This window comes from Saccopteryx bilineata, chromosome 5 (assembly GCF_036850765.1).
Source record: "Saccopteryx bilineata isolate mSacBil1 chromosome 5, mSacBil1_pri_phased_curated, whole genome shotgun sequence".
Classification (NCBI taxonomy): Eukaryota; Metazoa; Chordata; class Mammalia; order Chiroptera; family Emballonuridae; genus Saccopteryx; species Saccopteryx bilineata.
Window position 1 is genome coordinate 32,101,347 of NC_089494.1, and position 17,789 is coordinate 32,119,135.

The 17,789-nt window shown below is 41.7% G+C and overlaps 1 protein-coding gene across 2 annotated transcripts in view; it reads left to right on the forward strand.

Moving 5' to 3' along the window:
* Nucleotides 1-17,789, forward strand: part of CDK15 (cyclin dependent kinase 15) — a 106,537-nt gene that overhangs the window by 17,764 nt on the left and 70,984 nt on the right. For both annotated transcript variants that reach the window (XM_066279797.1, XM_066279799.1), the window contains exons 5-6: nucleotides 11,267-11,361; nucleotides 12,109-12,171. In XM_066279797.1, the coding sequence (XP_066135894.1) occupies nucleotides 11,267-11,361; nucleotides 12,109-12,171 (158 nt within the window). The remainder of the gene's footprint in view (nucleotides 1-11,266; nucleotides 11,362-12,108; nucleotides 12,172-17,789) is intronic.

Consider the following 17,789-nt stretch of genomic DNA (forward strand, 5'->3'; position numbering starts at 1 on the left):
ACTAAGATGAGAACCAGTTAGTGTCAGTGTGGCAAATGGAATCAGTAGATTTTGAGCGGAGCTTGGAAGGACGGCTATGCAAACATGCATGGAAAAAGCAATTCGGAAAATGAGTTTATAACTGAATTTGATGCCGTTTTCAAAAGTCTTTCAGCTCCCCTGGGAAATGTGTTATTTTGAATTTAAGTAGAAGGGCCAAATAGCTATCAGATTAGTTGGGGATTCATGCTGGTAGGATCAGGTGCATTCTAGAGGAAAACATGGTTTTAAGTGTTTAATATAATGGAAGTTGCATTTACTAATGCACTTATTGGTGGTCCCCATTAAAGAACATCCGACTTTAGAAGATTATTGGTTAAGGAGTATTTCTGAATGTAACAAAAGATCCCAGGTCACCACCACAGGAGGGTCTCCAGGCCTGGGTTCACCCCATTCTAACATTGTTTCCTGCATGTACTTGTCTATTGCTTCAGGCTTGCCTCACTCAGATTTTGCCCACAGCCCAGTTTTTCTGGTTGGTATCTGACAAAACTTTTGCCGATTTTGCTAACAGATGGTTCTCAGCATGGTTCAGAAAAGCTGGACCTGTATTGTTCTGTATGCTAAACGTCTCTTTTATTGAATATTTACCAGGAATTGCCTCTCCATCGCAGGTGTTTGCAATTACATTTTGTATTCAACTGTGGGCTTCGTAGGTTTGCTTTGTGGACTTACCTTACTGAATGCTTTGCTCTATAATATTAAAAACCACAAAAGGATTTTGACACGTTGGAGGTGGTTAGGCATCTAATTTCCAGCAATGATTGTTTCTTTTTCCACCAGTGTAAAAGCTGGGAGCCCTTGTTAGAGCAGCCCTCTCCCCTCAAGAAGATATGAGACCTCATTTGAAAACTTTGGCACGGTCCCACTTTCCCTGTAAGAACTTTAAGGATGTGAGACCAGGGAGACGGGAGGTTAAATGAGAAGGGCTGGGAGCAAAATAAGAACAGCTGGAATTCATTAGTTACAATCCAAGGTCACTAGCTAAAAAGGCAACTGAAAGCCACATGCAGAAAAACTGAACAAGTAATGCAGACTTCTTTCAGAAACCTTGAAGAAGGAATTACTTTTCCTGAACAGTTTGGCTGGACTATGAAATATCAGCCAAAGATTTATTAAGTAGGATTTTACTGTAGGTCTGGTCTCTACAGAAGTGGAAGACACGTGGCAGTTTATTCATCAGGTCATTTGGAATACTTTTTGATCTTAGCATGTCATATTATAAAATTGGCAAAAACAATAGGAACAGCACTAAGGGAAACATATCTTAATATCCATGCCAGATAATTTTCATGTGTTACCTTTTCCAATTCTGTTAACAACCTGTGAAGGTAGATAGTCTTCTTCTTCTAATATATAGCTGTAATTCAAACCAAATCTCTCTGATTCAAACATTATACATTTTCTGTGCACTCATTCTACAAATATTTATTTTTTTTAAGGCTTTTTTTTTTTTATTTTTATTTTTTAATTTATTTATTTATTTATTTTTACAGAGGCAGAGATAGACAGGGACAGACAGAAAGGAACGGAGAGAGATGAGAAGCATCAATCATCAGTTTCTCGTTGTGCGTTGCGACTTCTTAGTTGTTCATTGATTGCTTTCTCACATGTGCCTTGACTGCGGGCCTTCAGCAGACCGAGTAACCCCCTGCTGGAGCCAGCGACCTTGGGTCCAAGCTGGTGAGCTCTTTGCTCAAGCCATATGAGCCCGCGCTCAAGCTGGCCACCTCGGGGTCTCGAACCTGGGTCCTTCCGCATCCCAGTCCGACGCTCTATCCACTGCGCCACCACCTGGTCAGGCTCTACAAATATTTATTGAGCACCTACTATGGCCAGGTATTCTGCTGATCACTAGATACACAGTAGTGCAGACAATAGACATGTGTTCTTTACCCTTTATTCCTTTGCCAATTAAAAAGGTTAGCTACCTTCATAGCAACTTAGAAAATCTTTCATAATTGGCTCTAGAATTATGTTTTAAATATTTATTTTTACAACGAGGAGAAAACATGTTTATTTGAATAGACTGATATCTTAAGTTTTATAAAAGAGCATGTTTCTAGCTTTATTAAACTGTGTAGCAATATCTTAATAATGTACATTATTTTAAATATATTCCTATACAATTAGAAACTTTTGGTTAAACCCAGGACTTTCAGTCTGTTTAGGAAGCAATCATATAACTAACTTTTGTAGAGGACTAGGCATATGACATAATCTCCCACACACATAAATTATTTTTTTTTAAATCCTTGCATCAAGTCTAGGAGGTAAATAAAGCATGTTGTTTTTGTTGTAGAGATGAAGGAATCTGAGCCTCAGGTTAGGTAACTTGTCTGAAATCTCAGAACTAGGAATCAGATTTGTTACGTAGTAGAATTCAATCTCCTCTATTCAAAATCCTACTTTATTGGAATCAATTTAAAACTCCTAAACTCAAGCATTTTTTCTTTAGCAACAGTTAAAATAAAAATATGTCTTTCTGATACATTTTGTATAAATGTTAAGCAAAATGCAGAAGAAATATTTTAAAGAAAATAATGTATAATATAATATTGTATGTCTGTCAATTATGATTCTGTCATGGACTCTAGTCTACAGCACCAGTAATTGCAATGTTTAAATTAGAAACAGTTTTTAGCTAAGAATCTTTTAAAATCATTTTCTAGTAGAAAACATTACAGAGTAATTATTACCAGTTCATATATGAGAAAATTGAGCCAAAAATAGACTTAAGGAACCTCCCTGAGATCATACAATGAGGTACAAAATACCAATTAGAACCGCTGACTCACTGGTTACCACAAATAGATTGCGGCAGGCTAGGTTGACAAGAAGTTCTCCGTTGAATGCAATCAAATCATATCACAGACAGCATATTTACTTGTGCATAGTTACATTTTTTATAAAACAAATGATGCCAGGATAATGCTATGTGATCAAATTACAATTAAAAAAAATCAGATAACTACTTACCTAAATTTGTCATCATATTTATCTTTTTTTTTTTTTTTTTTTTTTTTTTTTTTTCATTTTTCTGAAGCTGGAAACAGGGAGAGACAGTCAGACAGACTCCCGCATGCGCCCGACCGGGATCCACCCGGCACGCCCACCATGGGGCGACGCTCTGCCCACCAGGGGGCGATGCTCTGCCCATCCTGGGTGTCGCCATGTTGCGACCAGAGCCACTCTAGCGCCTGGGGCAGAGGCCAAGGAGCCATCCCCAGCGCCCAGGCCATCTTTGCTCCAATGGAGCCTCGGCTGTGGGAGGGGAAGAGAGAGACAGAGAGGAAGGAGAGGGGGAGGGGTGGAGAAGCAGATGGGCGCTTCTCCTGTGTGCCCTGGCCGGGAATCGAACCCAGGTCCTCCGCACGCTAGGCCGACGCTCTACTGAGCCAACCGGCCAGGGCTCATATTTATCTTAATGATTTATTTTCTTAAAATGCATAACTTGCCTCATTGATTTGATTTGTGACACCCAGGCCAGACAAAAAGTGACATCAGGAACTATAAATGTTTTAAAATTCAATGCCCAATGGGGATTGGGGTAGGAATTAGCTCCATTATTGACTCCTACACAAAACTTATTACAACTATCTGGTCTTCATTAATTCATAAGCACTTATTGAGCACCAAGTCTGTGTTAGGTGCTGGAGGCACAAAGACAAGGTCAGGGACAGGGATACCCATGCCCTCAGGAAGCTCACAGCCTAGAAAGGGCTTTGACTACCAGGTCCTCACTATGTATAACTTTGCCCTAGGACTTTGAGAGTCAGCCTTGTTCTTCCTGGTCATCATTATCGTTTACCTTTCCTTCTAAACCGATGGCTTTAGGTGACCCCTGTGTTTTGGTCGTTTGACCCCCGCCGGGGTCGCGACCCACAGGTTGAGAACCGCTTGTTCTAAACTAAAGCAGAATAAAGTAACACCAAAATTTCATGACCCATTGTGCTTGCAGAACATCAGTCTTCACAAAACTTTGCTGAATCACAAACTCTGATGAAATGAACAAAACCAAGAAATTAAATACTTGCATATAACTGCAAGATGAAAATGAGAACTTTCTTCTAAGTTATTAAATATCTTACATATATGAGAATCAAGTTAAATTCCATGAAATGTTAAACTAGTTAGTCATACTAAAGACCTTTTTTGGATATTTAAAATAAAGAAAAAAATATTTTGCTTTTTTTTTTTTTTTTGTATTTTTCTGAAGCTGGAAACGGGGAGAGACAGTCAGACAGACTCCCGCATGCGCCCGACCAGGATCCACCTGGCACGCCCACCAGGGGCGACGCTCTGCCCACCAGGGGGTGATGCTCTGCCCCTCCGGGGCTTCGCTCTGCCACGACCAGAGCCACTCTAGCGCCTGGGGCAGAGGCCAAGGAGCCATCCGCAGCACCCGGGCCATCTTTGCTCCAATGGAGCCTTGGCTGCGGGATGGGAAGACAGAGACAGAGAGGAGGGGGGGAGGGGAGAAGCAAATGGGCGCTTCTCCTATGTGCCCTGGCCAGGAATCGGACCCGGGTCCCCTGCACGCCAGGCCGACGCTCTACTGCTGAGCCAACTGGCCAGGGCCAGTATTTTGCATTTTTAAAATGAGCTTAGTAACTTTCAGTCATGGGTTATATTTCTTGCTCTTTGAGATTACGTTGTTTTTTTCAGGTTTTCTCTTCAACTTTTCTAGATGTTCTCATGATCATATCATGTTAATATATGCAGAATTCTTACAACAATGCCTAGCATGAGGTAAATGCTCAATGAGTGTTAGCTATTATCATCATCATCATTATAAAAGTATTTTGGAAGCACTCAAAGAAATTCCATTGTGGTTCCATTTGTCTGGAGCTTTAAAGACTCCCTAATTTATATTTGTGTCTTTTCTTTGAAGAGAAACAAAAATTAGTAGACTTAGAATATGTGAAATATAAAAACAATAATTTTACAGGAATCTGAATGCTCTGATTTCAAGATCATTCCCTTCTCAGTTGGCTTTGCATCTCTCAGCTGATTCGCTTGCAGAACACACCACATCCTGCTGTAAAGTTTATGAGACAACCTTGAAATTAGAAGAAAGACTGTTTCTTCCTGGGTTTGAGACCCGTACACATCTGAGGCTATAGGCATTTGTAGATCTCTCTGGTGGATGGACCAAACAATATACCTACAGCATCAGATAAATGCGAAATCATCTACTCTTTCATGTAAATTTCCTATTATTAGTCATCGAAAGTCAGTTTCCATGTAAGTATTTCAGAAGTTCCGGAGTGTTAAAAAAAAAAAAAAAAGCAGTAGTAGACATAACAAACACAACATTTAAAATCTAATGAGGAAGAAAACTAAAATAAAGAAATAAAAGCATCTTCAGCAGAAACACCCTATAGCAACCAATTACAGGTATAGAAATGATATTAGGCAATTAGTGACCACTAATTCAATAGTAAATACTTACTGAATGCTCATAATATAGTAGACATTGTTCTAGACCAGGGGTAGTCAACCTGGTCCCTACCGCCCACTAGTGGGCATTCCAGCTTTCATGTGAGCGGTAGCTGAGCAACCAAAATATAAATAAAAAGACAGATTTAACTATAGTAAGTTGTTTTATAAAGATTTATTCAGCCAAACTTAGCGAAAATCCGACATAAAGTACTTGGTAAATAATTATTATTATATGCTTTAATTTGCTGTAATTCTGCTTTATAAATTTTATAAAGTAAAGTTACTTCCCTACTTTATAAATCACCATTACTGTGGAACCGGTGGGCGGTTAGAAAATTTTACTACTAACAGAGATACAAAAGTGGGCGGTAGGTATAAAAAGGTTGACTACCTCTGTTCTAGACACTGAACACGTAGCAATAAGCAAAAGACAAAAGTGCCTGCTCTTAATGGAATTTATGATCTTAAGGATGGAGACAGACAATAAACAGATTTATAATATGTCAGGGGTAATAAGTGCTATAATATGTCAGGAGTGATACATTTTATCAAGAAAAATAAAGCAGGGCACAAGAACAGCGATCACTAGGGTGAGGGGTGTCAGGGAAGCCAAGACTTTGAGCAGAGACCGGAAGGAAGTGAGGGAGGAAGCTTGCAGAGAGCAGGTAAAAGAGGGTTGTGGGCAGAGACAAAGTTAAGTATTAAGACCCAGGGAAGAAATGTGTTTGGAAGTGTCCGGGGAACAGGTAGGAGGCCAAAATAGCTAGAGCCAAGTGAACAAGGATAAGAGTGTAATTTGATGAGGGCAGAAATGATCAAGAAACCATATGAAATAAAGATTTATACCCACTGATGTTAGCAGTGAGCCTCATCTTAAGTGAATATCATTCTTTGAGCTTTTTAGTAAATGATAATATGAAGCTATTAGAATTCACAAAACATGCCACCATGATTTTAAAAATAAGCATCAGGAGTTTTAGTAATACAATATTTAAGTGAGAATAAATTTTGTATTAAAAATAAATTTAAATACCTTAACAATATTCTTAGCAATTTCAACTTTACCATATCCTTTTAAAATCTAATTTTGGTGCATGTTTTGTAATGTTGTGTGTGTGGGAGGGGCATAGGGAGGGAGAGAGAGAGAGAGAGAGAGAGAGAGAAAATTAACATAATTTACAAATAAAAATACATATACAATACAAGCATGTTTAACTGATGGTCAGAAGTCACTGTAAGTATGGAAGGTGTTGAAAACTCTCGCAGAAAGTAACATAAAATTTTTTTTAATTTTGTAATTACAATAGAATACAATAAATCCAATATTGCATTAGTTTCAAGTCTACAACATATAGATTAGACATTTATATAACTTACAAAATGATCACCCCAGTAAGGTTAGTAGCCGTATTTGACACCATACATAGTTATTACAGTATTATTGACTATATTCCATTCACTGTACTTTGCATCTCTATGACTATTTTTATAACTGGCAGTTTGCATGCATTAATCCCTTCTCCTTTCTACCTGTCCCCCAACTCCCCTCCCATCTGGCAACCATCAAAATATTCTTTTATCTATGAGTTGACATAAACAAAATTTTAAGATATGGATCTAGCAGGGGATTTAGTGGGGTTCAAGGTGAAAGGAAGGGACAGGTACCTGATAGCTGGGATATTAATTCTAATTTACAACTGTGTGACACTTGACATTTGCCAGAGATCCCCGCGTGGGATCCGGTTCCACCCTCATGTCTACCCTGTGAAGTCAAATCAAGAAAGTCGTTATCTCTTTTTCATGAGGAGTGAACTGAGACATGGGTTGAGATACTGTCCTGAGCTCACTTGGATAGAAAGTGACAGGGCCAGGATTCACATTAGGGCTTCTGGCTCCACAGTCAGCCTCCTTTAAGACACTTAATAAATATATTTGATAGATTAAGTGCTTACTCTTGGCTGAGCGTTGTGGCGGCATCTGAAAAAGAGAGAAAGTCACTCCTTCTATTCGCATGTAACCTTCAGTCTGGGACTAGGGATGTTAAACAGATGCCTGTGAAACTGTTTACTACATTTACAAAGCAATGCACCTGTAAGAATGAAATAATAAATTTGGCTCATGAGGATTCAGGGGACAAAAAGTAAAGTTACAGTTTTGGTCATTAGAGCAAAGTAGGGTTAACAAGTAGAATAGGGCTTCTCAGGTGGTTAAAGGTGGCCAGCCCAAACTAGGTGAATAAAGAAGGAAATATACTGGCTTGGCGATCTGATAACTACAGATTAGCAGGGAGCAAACGATGTCACCAGGAATCCATGCCTGTCCATCCCCAACACTGTTTGTCTCTGCCTTAGATTTATTCTCAGGTATTGGTAATCTAGCCAGAGCAGCTTCTAACTAAAGGCCACAAACTCAGCCCTCACTGTGGAAAAGAAAGCACTTCTATCCTGATGACACCAGCAAAGCAGGGCTCTCACGGGCTTGGGTTTTGTGCCTGTCTCTGAGCCAACCACTGTGTGCAGGAGTGGGGTCAGCCCCACCAGAACAGCATGGACTTAGTAGTAAGAGGTTTGTGTTTGTTTCACTAGAGGAAAATAGAGGTGCTCCCACTGAAAGGCAGAATGGCTCCTAGGAGGACAGCACAACAGAGAATCATTACAATGGGGTGAGATTACTAAAGGAAGTAATTTTATCCCAACATTTGAGGAGAATATTTGAGTTTGTTTTTAATTTTACAGAATTCGGAAGAAAGTTGGTGCGGGAGATTCATGAGATCCAGGCATACCATGCAGAACACTGATTTGAGGTTTTGTGTTGGGCAGATAAAATATATTATGCTCACTTTGTTAAAGATGGCGCTGCCCACGTGGACGCCCGTAGCCCAGGTGATAATATTAATTGCCCTTCTTGCTTGGGATGGGCGTGATTATGTTAATATGTGTTGAGGGAGGGCTTTTGCGCCAAAAGGTTTATTTTTTAAATATATTTTTAATTATTTATTCATTTTAGAGGAAAGACAGAGACAGAGAGAGACAGAGACAGAGAGTGGGGGGGAGGAGCAGGAAGCATCAACTCCCATATGTGCCTTGGCCAGGCAAGCCCAGGGTTTTGAATCGACGACCTCAGCGTTCCAGGTCAACGCTTGATCCACTGTGCCACCACAGGCCAGGCCCGAACAGTTTTAAAAAGGAAGAGAGATCACGTTGTTCCAGGAGAAGAGGGATTACGTTCTAGGAGGAGCTCATGCTAGAGGAGAGCAGAGAAAGGCCACGTGGAGGAGAGGAGAAGTAGTCAAGATGGCGGAGTGCTGAAAGAGAAGCCAGTTTGTGTAGAGTTTGTGCAGAGAGAAAGAGATGGGAAACAGAGGTGAATAAGGCTGGTGAGGTAGATACCTTCGATTCTAGGAAACTCAAATAAGTCAGTGGCTTTGGGAGCCCTGAATGGAAAGGGAAGTGTTTTCCCACTGTGTGTATTTCTTGCCCGCCAGGTGCAAGCTAGGATTAAAGCTAATGGCTCACCAGTTCTTGGCTCCGTTGTTTCGTTACCGTCTGTCCAAATCTAATGCAAACCTGCATGGGCCAGGCGGCTGTGATGGTGGCCGTGGCTACTGGCTTTACATTTTGGTTTTTCCTTTCCTTTAAGTCTTAAAGATACTGTTTCTTCATATAGGGATGTTCTGAGTTGAGACTCATCATCCTCTTTTTGTGTCCTTTCTGTTCTCTACCCTTTTGGTCTTCTTATCTCTGGACCCCCCTCCCCAAAAAAAAACCAAAAAAACTTTTAAACCCCTGGCCTTTTGTGGTGATTTCTCCCTGTTGGGCAGATGAGTTTGTAAAATTTGTATTTTTTGCATTTGCTCACATTTAGTGTTAAAAGATGGCGCTGGGCAGCGACAGGTATGGGATCTATGAAATTGCAAATTACCTTCCTGCTTGGGAAGGGCCATGGTCTTGCTAATGGTTGCTGGAGGAGAAGTTTTCATGCCAGAAAGTTTTTTAAAAAGGAGAAGGAGAGGCAGAAAGAAGGAAGCCATGTTTGCAGAGTGAGAATAGAGAGAAGGGAGAAGATAACCAGATGGGGAACCAGAGCTGAGGGTTTTTTTGCAAGCTCCACTGAGGGGCTTTTGCAAGCTCCACTGAGACTGGTGGGGCTTTTGATTCTAGGAGGAACGGGAGAAGATTCTCCTGGTTGTGGACGGATAATGTGTCAGTAGCTTTGTGAGCTCTGAATGAATGAAGAGGGAAGTGTTTTCCCTGTGTGTTTGCTAGTTGGCAGGTAGGAGGCTTGAAAGAAGGAATGGCCCACCATTTTTTGGCTACACTGTTTCTTTACCATCTGTAGGACTCTAATGGGAACCTGCATGTGCATGGCCACCATGGTGGTGGCCCTTGGCCTTACACTCCCCTTTAAGGCTGCCCTTCCTAAACTAGTGATAACTTGTTATTTAAGATGCAAGAGACAGTCCTCACCCCATTCTCCCTTCTCTGGACTTCCAAGTTTGGCCCTATCCTATTTTCAAGTTTGCGTTTTCTTCTTTCCAAGGTTTGCGATCCTTCCTTTGAGACATCCCTTCCACTCTTCGTTATGTTTGAACAATTTTTCATCCCATGCTCTTATCCCTGCCTTCTACCAATCCCATCCACCAGACCTGCTGAGCCCCTATGGGACTTTGAATTTCAGAAAATGGTCACATGTTGCAAAGTCCTGCTCCAGAAGGCAATACACTCCATTTCCTGCTCCCCAACCCCCTTTATCTCTCCAGGCCTCTCCTGCAACTCTGAAGCAGAGATGATAAGATTCCCAGAGGAAAGCATTTGCAAAGTGCTCTGAGTGCTTTGATGAAATTGATTGGGTAAATGGAAACATATTTTTTGCAACTGCTCTAGCCCAGTGGTCGGCAAACTGCGGCTTGCGAGCCACATGCGGCTCTTTGGCCCCCTGTGTGTTGGCTCTTCCATAAAATACCACGTGCTGGTGCGCAGGTAGGGCTGGGGGTTTAGTCAGGTCAGGCATTAGGAGAGCAGGCAGCGCTCGGAGGCACGTGCAATTCATGCACGAGTTGAGTGGGCATGTGGCTCCCCTCCCCCTCCCCCTCCCCTTCCCCCCTCCCCTTCTCCCCCCTTCCCCATCCCCTTCTCCCTCTCTCTCTTTCCCCCTCCCCTTCCCCTCCTTTCCCCCTCCCCTTCCCCCCCTTTCCCCCTCCCCTTTCCAAGGTAATCACAGCCTCAGCTTTCACATTTTTCATTTTTCAGGTGGGGAAAACAAGGCCCAGAGAGGTTAGGAACCCGCCAGTCTCAAGACTAGTGAGAACCACAGAATACCTTCTGCTTCTTTCCCTGGGGCAGAGGTCCGCAAACCGTACCTTATGAGCCGAGCCGCATGCAGCTCTTTGGCCCTACCTGGAAATACCACGTGCGGGGGGCGCAGGTACTGGGGGGGGTGTCAGTCCAGGCAATGGACTGGAGACGCCCTCAGGATACGCAGTGGGGGGGGGGGGGATGTGCCAGCGATTTATGCAGGAGTTGAGTGAGCATGTGGCTTTCTTGCCCCGGTTTGCTGACCACTACTCTAGCCTATTAAAATAATAAGGTATGCAAATGCAATGACTCACCATTTAACAAATAATGAAGGTCCTTTGTAATTTTAAATATTGCTTCACAGATTTTTCCAGCAATAAAGAAACCAGACCGCTTGATTTGAAATGTTTAAAAAATAAATACTGCTTGATATCTTTAAAGCAATGCTTTCATGATCAACGATTGAATTATCACTTTAATTTTTCTAGCTTCTCTTTTGAAGGGTTTGAAACATGCCAATATTGTGCTCCTGCATGATATAATCCACACCAAAGAGACACTGACATTCGTTTTCGAATACATGGTGAGTTGCCCCAGCATTTTACAAAGCATGAGGGAAAAGCCTGGTGCTTGAATAATAGGTCTGTTAATATTTTATGGCATGATAAAATTTTCATTACAATGTGGAAAGTGTCATGGAAATTTTCATTATTATGATTAACAGAGCTTATTGTTCTGACACTCATTCTTTAATCTGGCTTTTTTTACCCACTATATTTGCTATCTTATTCCCCTCACCAGAAATAATAAATAAGAATTTTGAGTTTGCCTCCTAAATTAAACTTTTGCACTTTTTAAAACCTATTTTTAATCACTATCTGAGCAGAACTCAACCATTTTTTTCTTTGACAATGAAGACAGAAAGTTTAAGGTTTTTTAAAAGTGCATACAAGTTTACTAAAGAATAATTCATTTCTGTATATTTGAAAGAAAAAATTATTCAAATATTAGCAGAAGGAAATTAATATAAAGCATGTGTACTTGACTTGCCACCAGTAAGAGTGAAAAACTCTTGTCATTTTGTTCAGTAACATTTAAGATGAGTGTTTTTTTGTGCTGAGAAACAAGCTTCCTTTTAAGAGCAGCCAGTTAGAAAGACACAACTGTGTTTGACCTTAACAGTGGGATCTCAGGAAACTGGGTCATGTATCATTCAATATATTCTCAAAAATTCTGAACTTTGTGATACCTCTGACAGTCAAATCTAGGGGGTCTGCTCAGGGCACTGTTCAAGCACCGCTAACATCAGTTTCTCCGCTGTTTCCTGCAGCACACAGACCTGGCCCAGTACATGTCTCAGCACCCAGGGGGGCTTCATCCTCACAACGTCAGGGTGAGTACTTTGAGGGTCATGGTTCTCTGGCTTGCCCACAACAGAATTTTGAAACAGACCACCAGTGCAAGGTCCTGAGATACTAAGTAAGAAGATGGCCATCATTGATATGCTAGAGAAAAGTTAAAGAAAAAAAAAAGTTGCTGCTCAGCATATGGAGCAATGTTTAGCCATTTCCTGGGCAGCCTAACCTTGTTAGTCATTGTCATTATGCAAATGTGTCTCTAGAAGCATAAGACAATTAAGAGTAATTGCATTAAAAAGAAAGAAGGCCATCATGAAATAAATACCTTTTTCATGGCAGACTACTATGGTCTGTGATGAAGTTTGTGTTGTAGTTGTAATTCCCTGCAAGGATTAGCAAACAAACTACCTTTATTAGTCAGTTACCTTTCTGCCTGTTCTATCAGGTCATATCATCTATGGGACTAGCTTGCATTTTCCAAGTTATTAGAATAGCAATAATAATAAACTCTTAACTAGCCATACTCCTACATGTGTTATACATTTTAGAAGCCATTAGTAGTGTGTTATACTTTTCATTCCCTAAGGTTTTATTGGCACTAATTAATTGATTGGCACTTAACCTAACCACATAAGATTTGTATATGATGTATTCATTCATTTACTAATAATTTATGTATTCATTAATTCAAGAAATATTTATTGACTACTTAGTATTATATTAAGTTCTGAAGTTCCACTAATGAATAAATTGTGTTTCTTATTTTCAGTGCACTGTGACTAAGTGGATATTTATAGTGCCCAGTGAGATACATGGATTTAAATGGGCAGTCAGAAGCAAAGTGATAAGGCTACAGCCATGTTAATAGGAATATTATGAGAACCCCCTTTTTAAAATTGATTTTAGAGAGAGAGAAATGGGGTGGTGGGGGAGGAGCAGGAAACATCTACTCATAATAGTTGCTTTTTGTATGTGCCTTGATCGGGCAAGCCTGGGGTTCTGAACCAGTGACCTCAGCATTCCAGGTTGATGCTTTATCCACTGCCCCACCACAGGCCAGGTGAGAACTTTTTCTAAGAGGCTTACTCGGCCCTGGCCGGTTGGCTCAGCGGTAGAGCGTCGGCCTGGCGTGCGGGGTACCCGGGTTGATTCCCAGCCAGGGCACATAGGAGAAGCGCCCATTTGCTTCTCCACCCCCACCCCTTCCTCTCTGTCTCTCTCTTCCCCTCCCGCAGCCAAGGCTCCATTGAAGCAAAGATGGCCCAGGCGCTGGGGATGGCTCCTTGGCTTCTGCCCCAGGCGCTAGAGTGGCTCTGGTCACGGCAGAGCGATGCCCCGGAGGGGCAGAGCATCGCCCCCTGGTGGGCGTGCAGGGTGGATCCCGGTCGGGCGCATGCGGGAGTCTGTCTCTTCCCGTTTCCAGCTTCAGAAAAATACAAAAAAAAAGAAAAAAAATTAAAAAAAAAAGAGGCTTACTCTACACTTGGAAGCAAGGGGAAAAGGTTTGAGGAGAGAGGGGTTAAGGAGAGTGGAGACATTTCAGTAGCTATTGGAGAACTGGCTAGAGAACTAACCAGGGAAACCAAGAAAGTCTAGCAGTGTGTTAAATATTCTAATGAGAATGAAAATCATTAAATTATCTGCATGATCATGATCATGGGATTTTTTTTTTTAATGGCAGTCTTTAGCAACTTGCACAAAGGAACAGAGAAAGTATTGTAGTCAGTTTGACCAATTCAGAGTTGGGGTTTTGCCAGTTAGGTGAAAGGAAAAGACAGTTTGGCAAGAGAATTGAAGAGACTATCAAGAGGTTAAAATGATGGTCAGTGGCTTCTAAACTGGAGGAAGGAAGTGAAGATAGGCAGGTTGCTGATAGCTAGGTAGAAAACAGAAGAGTCAAGAAACTAGACTAGAAGTGTTGATTAAATGGAAGATTTTCAGGTTTATGTGACTCATATACCAGACACTGTGCTAAGTAAGTGCTTAGGAGGAAAAACAACATAGAAGGCAGATTCCTGCCCTCAAGGCACTTACATCCAAAAACAAAGATAAAATAAATATACACCAATACTATTGCAGGACATTTGTGAAGTAAAAAAAAGACCTTGCATTGTAGATGAGTAAAGAAATAAACATATTTTCTCATTTTAAGTGGTTTTATTAAGCCAGAACTTTAAAAGTGCATTGCATTTTAAGAGGCTGAAATAGATGAAGATGTTCCAGAAAGAAGAAATGTTTTCATCAAAGGCACAGAGCCGGGAAATAGAGGATAAGTTCAAGGAGGAGGACCCCGGAGTTATGGATTGTTAGGGTTAGGGGGCCGACAGTGGTTTTCATTCTTCAGGTTCTGACCCCATTAGTGGATTATAAAATCAATTGGTTGACTAGCAACCAACATTTTTTAAAAAAGATTTTATTTACTGATTTTAGGGGGCAGGGGGATGGGCAAGCAGCAAGAAATATCAACTCATAGTTGTTTCACTTTAGTTCATTGATTGTTTTTCGTTTGTGCCTTGACCAGGCAAGCCTGGGGTTTCAAACGGGTGACCTCAGCATTCAAGGTTGACACTTTATCCACTGTGCCACCACAGGCCTGGCACAACCAACATTTTGAAAAATGAAATGAAATGGATGAGAAGAGAAGAGAAAATATTTTGTACAGCTTTTGTTCCAGTTGGAATTCTACTTGTATCTATGTATGGATGTGAATACTGGGTATGATGTGTTTCTTACTGTGTTTGCTTTTAAAACACTGGGCTAATATAACTTCCTTGTTTTGCAGCATCAGACTCTTAAGTTTGAGAAGACAAACACTTTGAGGTTATAGAACCAGCTTTGTCCATGGCTAAAGATGATTCTTGGTTAGGATGTTTTTCCTCTACTGCCATATTGCATCTTTGGTCCTGTTGGCCTGATATAGAGAATATATTAGCAAATGAGGTACATAAATCTGGGCACACAGATTGGGTAGGCGGCTGAGAGCCTTACTTTATAATACACAGGCCTTCTTCCTTAGACGTTAGAGTCATTAAAAGGGTCTGAGTTGAGAAAGAATGACACAATCAGAAGGAAATATATGTAAGTGTAGTCTGTGGGATGCATTAAAGAGAGGAGACTGGAGTCAGGGATTCCAGTTGGGAGTTTATTGATGTGATTTGCCCAGTGCTTCTCAAACTTCACTGAGCGGATGAATGACTTGGGGGTCCGATTCAGTAAGTGTAGGGTGAGGCCTGAGCTTCTGACTCCAACATGATCCTGGGTGATATAGACACTGCCGGTCGAGGACCCAACTTTGAGTATAAAGGATCTAGGGAAGAAGCAACAAAGGCCTAAATTATGGTAGTGATGGCAAGAATGGGAAGGAATGTGAAAAACGTAAACAATGAAGAGTTCATTCAGGATATGGTAACTAACTGGGCATAAGGAGGGAAATGGTGTGGACAAACGTGACTGAGTTTGAGTTTGACCAGGAGTATTCTAGCTCTGTTAATAGAAACAGAAGTTGGTTTGGAGAAGAGGAGGAACACTGTCTTAGACAGAATGAACTCCTAGTTGAGGTGGGATATCCAAAGGGAAATAGGCTGACAGCTGAAGAGGAGATTGGTGCTCAGGAGGGACATAAAAGCTGGAGATGTAGATTTGAGGGTAAACAGTATAAGGAATTTATAGGTGAAGACACGAGAAGGGTAACTAAGAAAACAGATCTACAAAGGGAAAAGGACGGATGATAGAACTTTTGCCGTTAGAGGATGAGAAGAGGTCAGCATGGGACGAAGGGAAACAGCTTTTAGGAATGCAGAGGATCCAGAAAAAACCATTTTCATGGAAGTCAAGGTCCATACCAAGGAAGGTATGGTTGAAAGTGTCACAAATACCAAAAATACAGTTGAAAATGGTGCTTGACTGCAAGGACTTTGTAGATTTGTGAGGAACACACTAATAAATAGTGAAATATATTATGGGCATAGGGAGACAGAAAGGAAGAAGTTATCCAATCAAAGCAGGTGGGAGTAAGGATGAATTCCCTATACTCAAGGCAGCAGTGAAAAGGCTGGGATGCCAGAGAAGGCATGGCATATTCCAAGAACGGAGGATAATTCAGTAAAGCTGGAGCTTTGGAATGAACAGAGTTGGGGATGGTCAGAGAAGAGACTTGAGAGGTAAGTAGGAGCCAGAGTGTGAGGGCCCAGCCATATCATGTTATTCCGTAGGAGAAGCCATTAAATTATTTTAAACAAGGACGTGTTAAATTCAGATTTTATTTTTGTAAAGCTTACTCTGATGGCATTTTAGTGAATAGTTTGGGAAAAGCCAATGCATTTTGGGAAATATTATAGCCCCCTGACCTCACCCTCTCTGATTTTTTTATATTCTCACCTCCATCATCCCATGTTCTCTACTCATTCCCTAAATGCTGGTGTCTGTTAGGGACAGTGAGGCTAATCAGGACAACAGTGGTGCAGATGTGAGATGATGGTGGAGGAAAGTGAATATATATGTGATCAATTACTTAGCCAGAATTCATAAAAAAAACAGAAGAGTCAACAATATTTTTTCCAACTTTGCACATTTAGATGGATTGCTTGTTTAATTGTGCTGTCCATTGAGAGAGAAAAAGAGGGGGGAAATGGATTTTAGAAGGAAATAATGAGTTAAGTTTTGGACATTCTGCATTTGAGGTGATTATGGGATGTCCAAGTGAACTTCAGACTATCTGGGTCTAAAATTCAAGCAAGAGTCTGAGTTGGAAATAAAGACTTTGACATCTTTAGCCTGACAGACTGTCAGACTGGGACACGGAGGACCCAGGTCTGAAACCCTGAGGTCGCAGGTTTGAGTGCGGGCTCATTTGGCTCAAGCGGGGCTCACCAGCTTGAGCGCAGGGTCTCTGGCTTGGAGCCCAAGGTCGCTGGCTTGGCCCCTCCCTCCCATTAAGGCACATATAAGAAAGCAATCAATGAACAACCAAGGAATTGCAACGAAGAATTGATGCTTCTTATCTCTCTCCCTTCCTGCCTGTCTGTCCCTATCTGTCCCTCTCTCTCTGTTTCTCTCTCTCTCTCTGTCATACATACACACACAAAAAAGACTGAAATCTTAAGTTTACAGTTGTTAACTGAGGCAGTTAGTGGATAAGATGGCTAAGGGAGAGGATGTGGAGTAATAAGAGAAGACTTGGTCCAGGATGGAGCCCTAAAGAATTCCAATATAGGCCCTGGCCGGTTGGCTCAGCGGTAGAGCGTCGGCCTAGCGTGCAGAGGACCCGGGTTCGATTCCCAGCCAGGGCACACAGGAGAAGCGCCCATTTGCTTCTCCACCCCTCCGCCGCACCTTCCTCTCTGTCTCTCTCTTCCCCTCCCGCAGCCAAGGCTCCATTGGAGCAAAGATAGCCCGGGCGCTGGGGATGGCTCTGTGGCCTCTGCCTCAGGCGCTAGAGTGGCTCTGGTCGCAACATGGCGACGCCCAGGATGGGCAGAGCATCGCCCCCTGGTGGGCAGAGCATCGCCCCATGGTGGGCGTGCCGGGTGGATCCCGGTCGGGCGCATGCGGGAGTCTGTCTGACTGTCTCTCCCTGTTTCCAGCTTCAGAAAAATGCAAAAAAAAAAAAAAGAAAAAAAAGAATTCCAATATATTAGAGATCAATAGAGGAAGT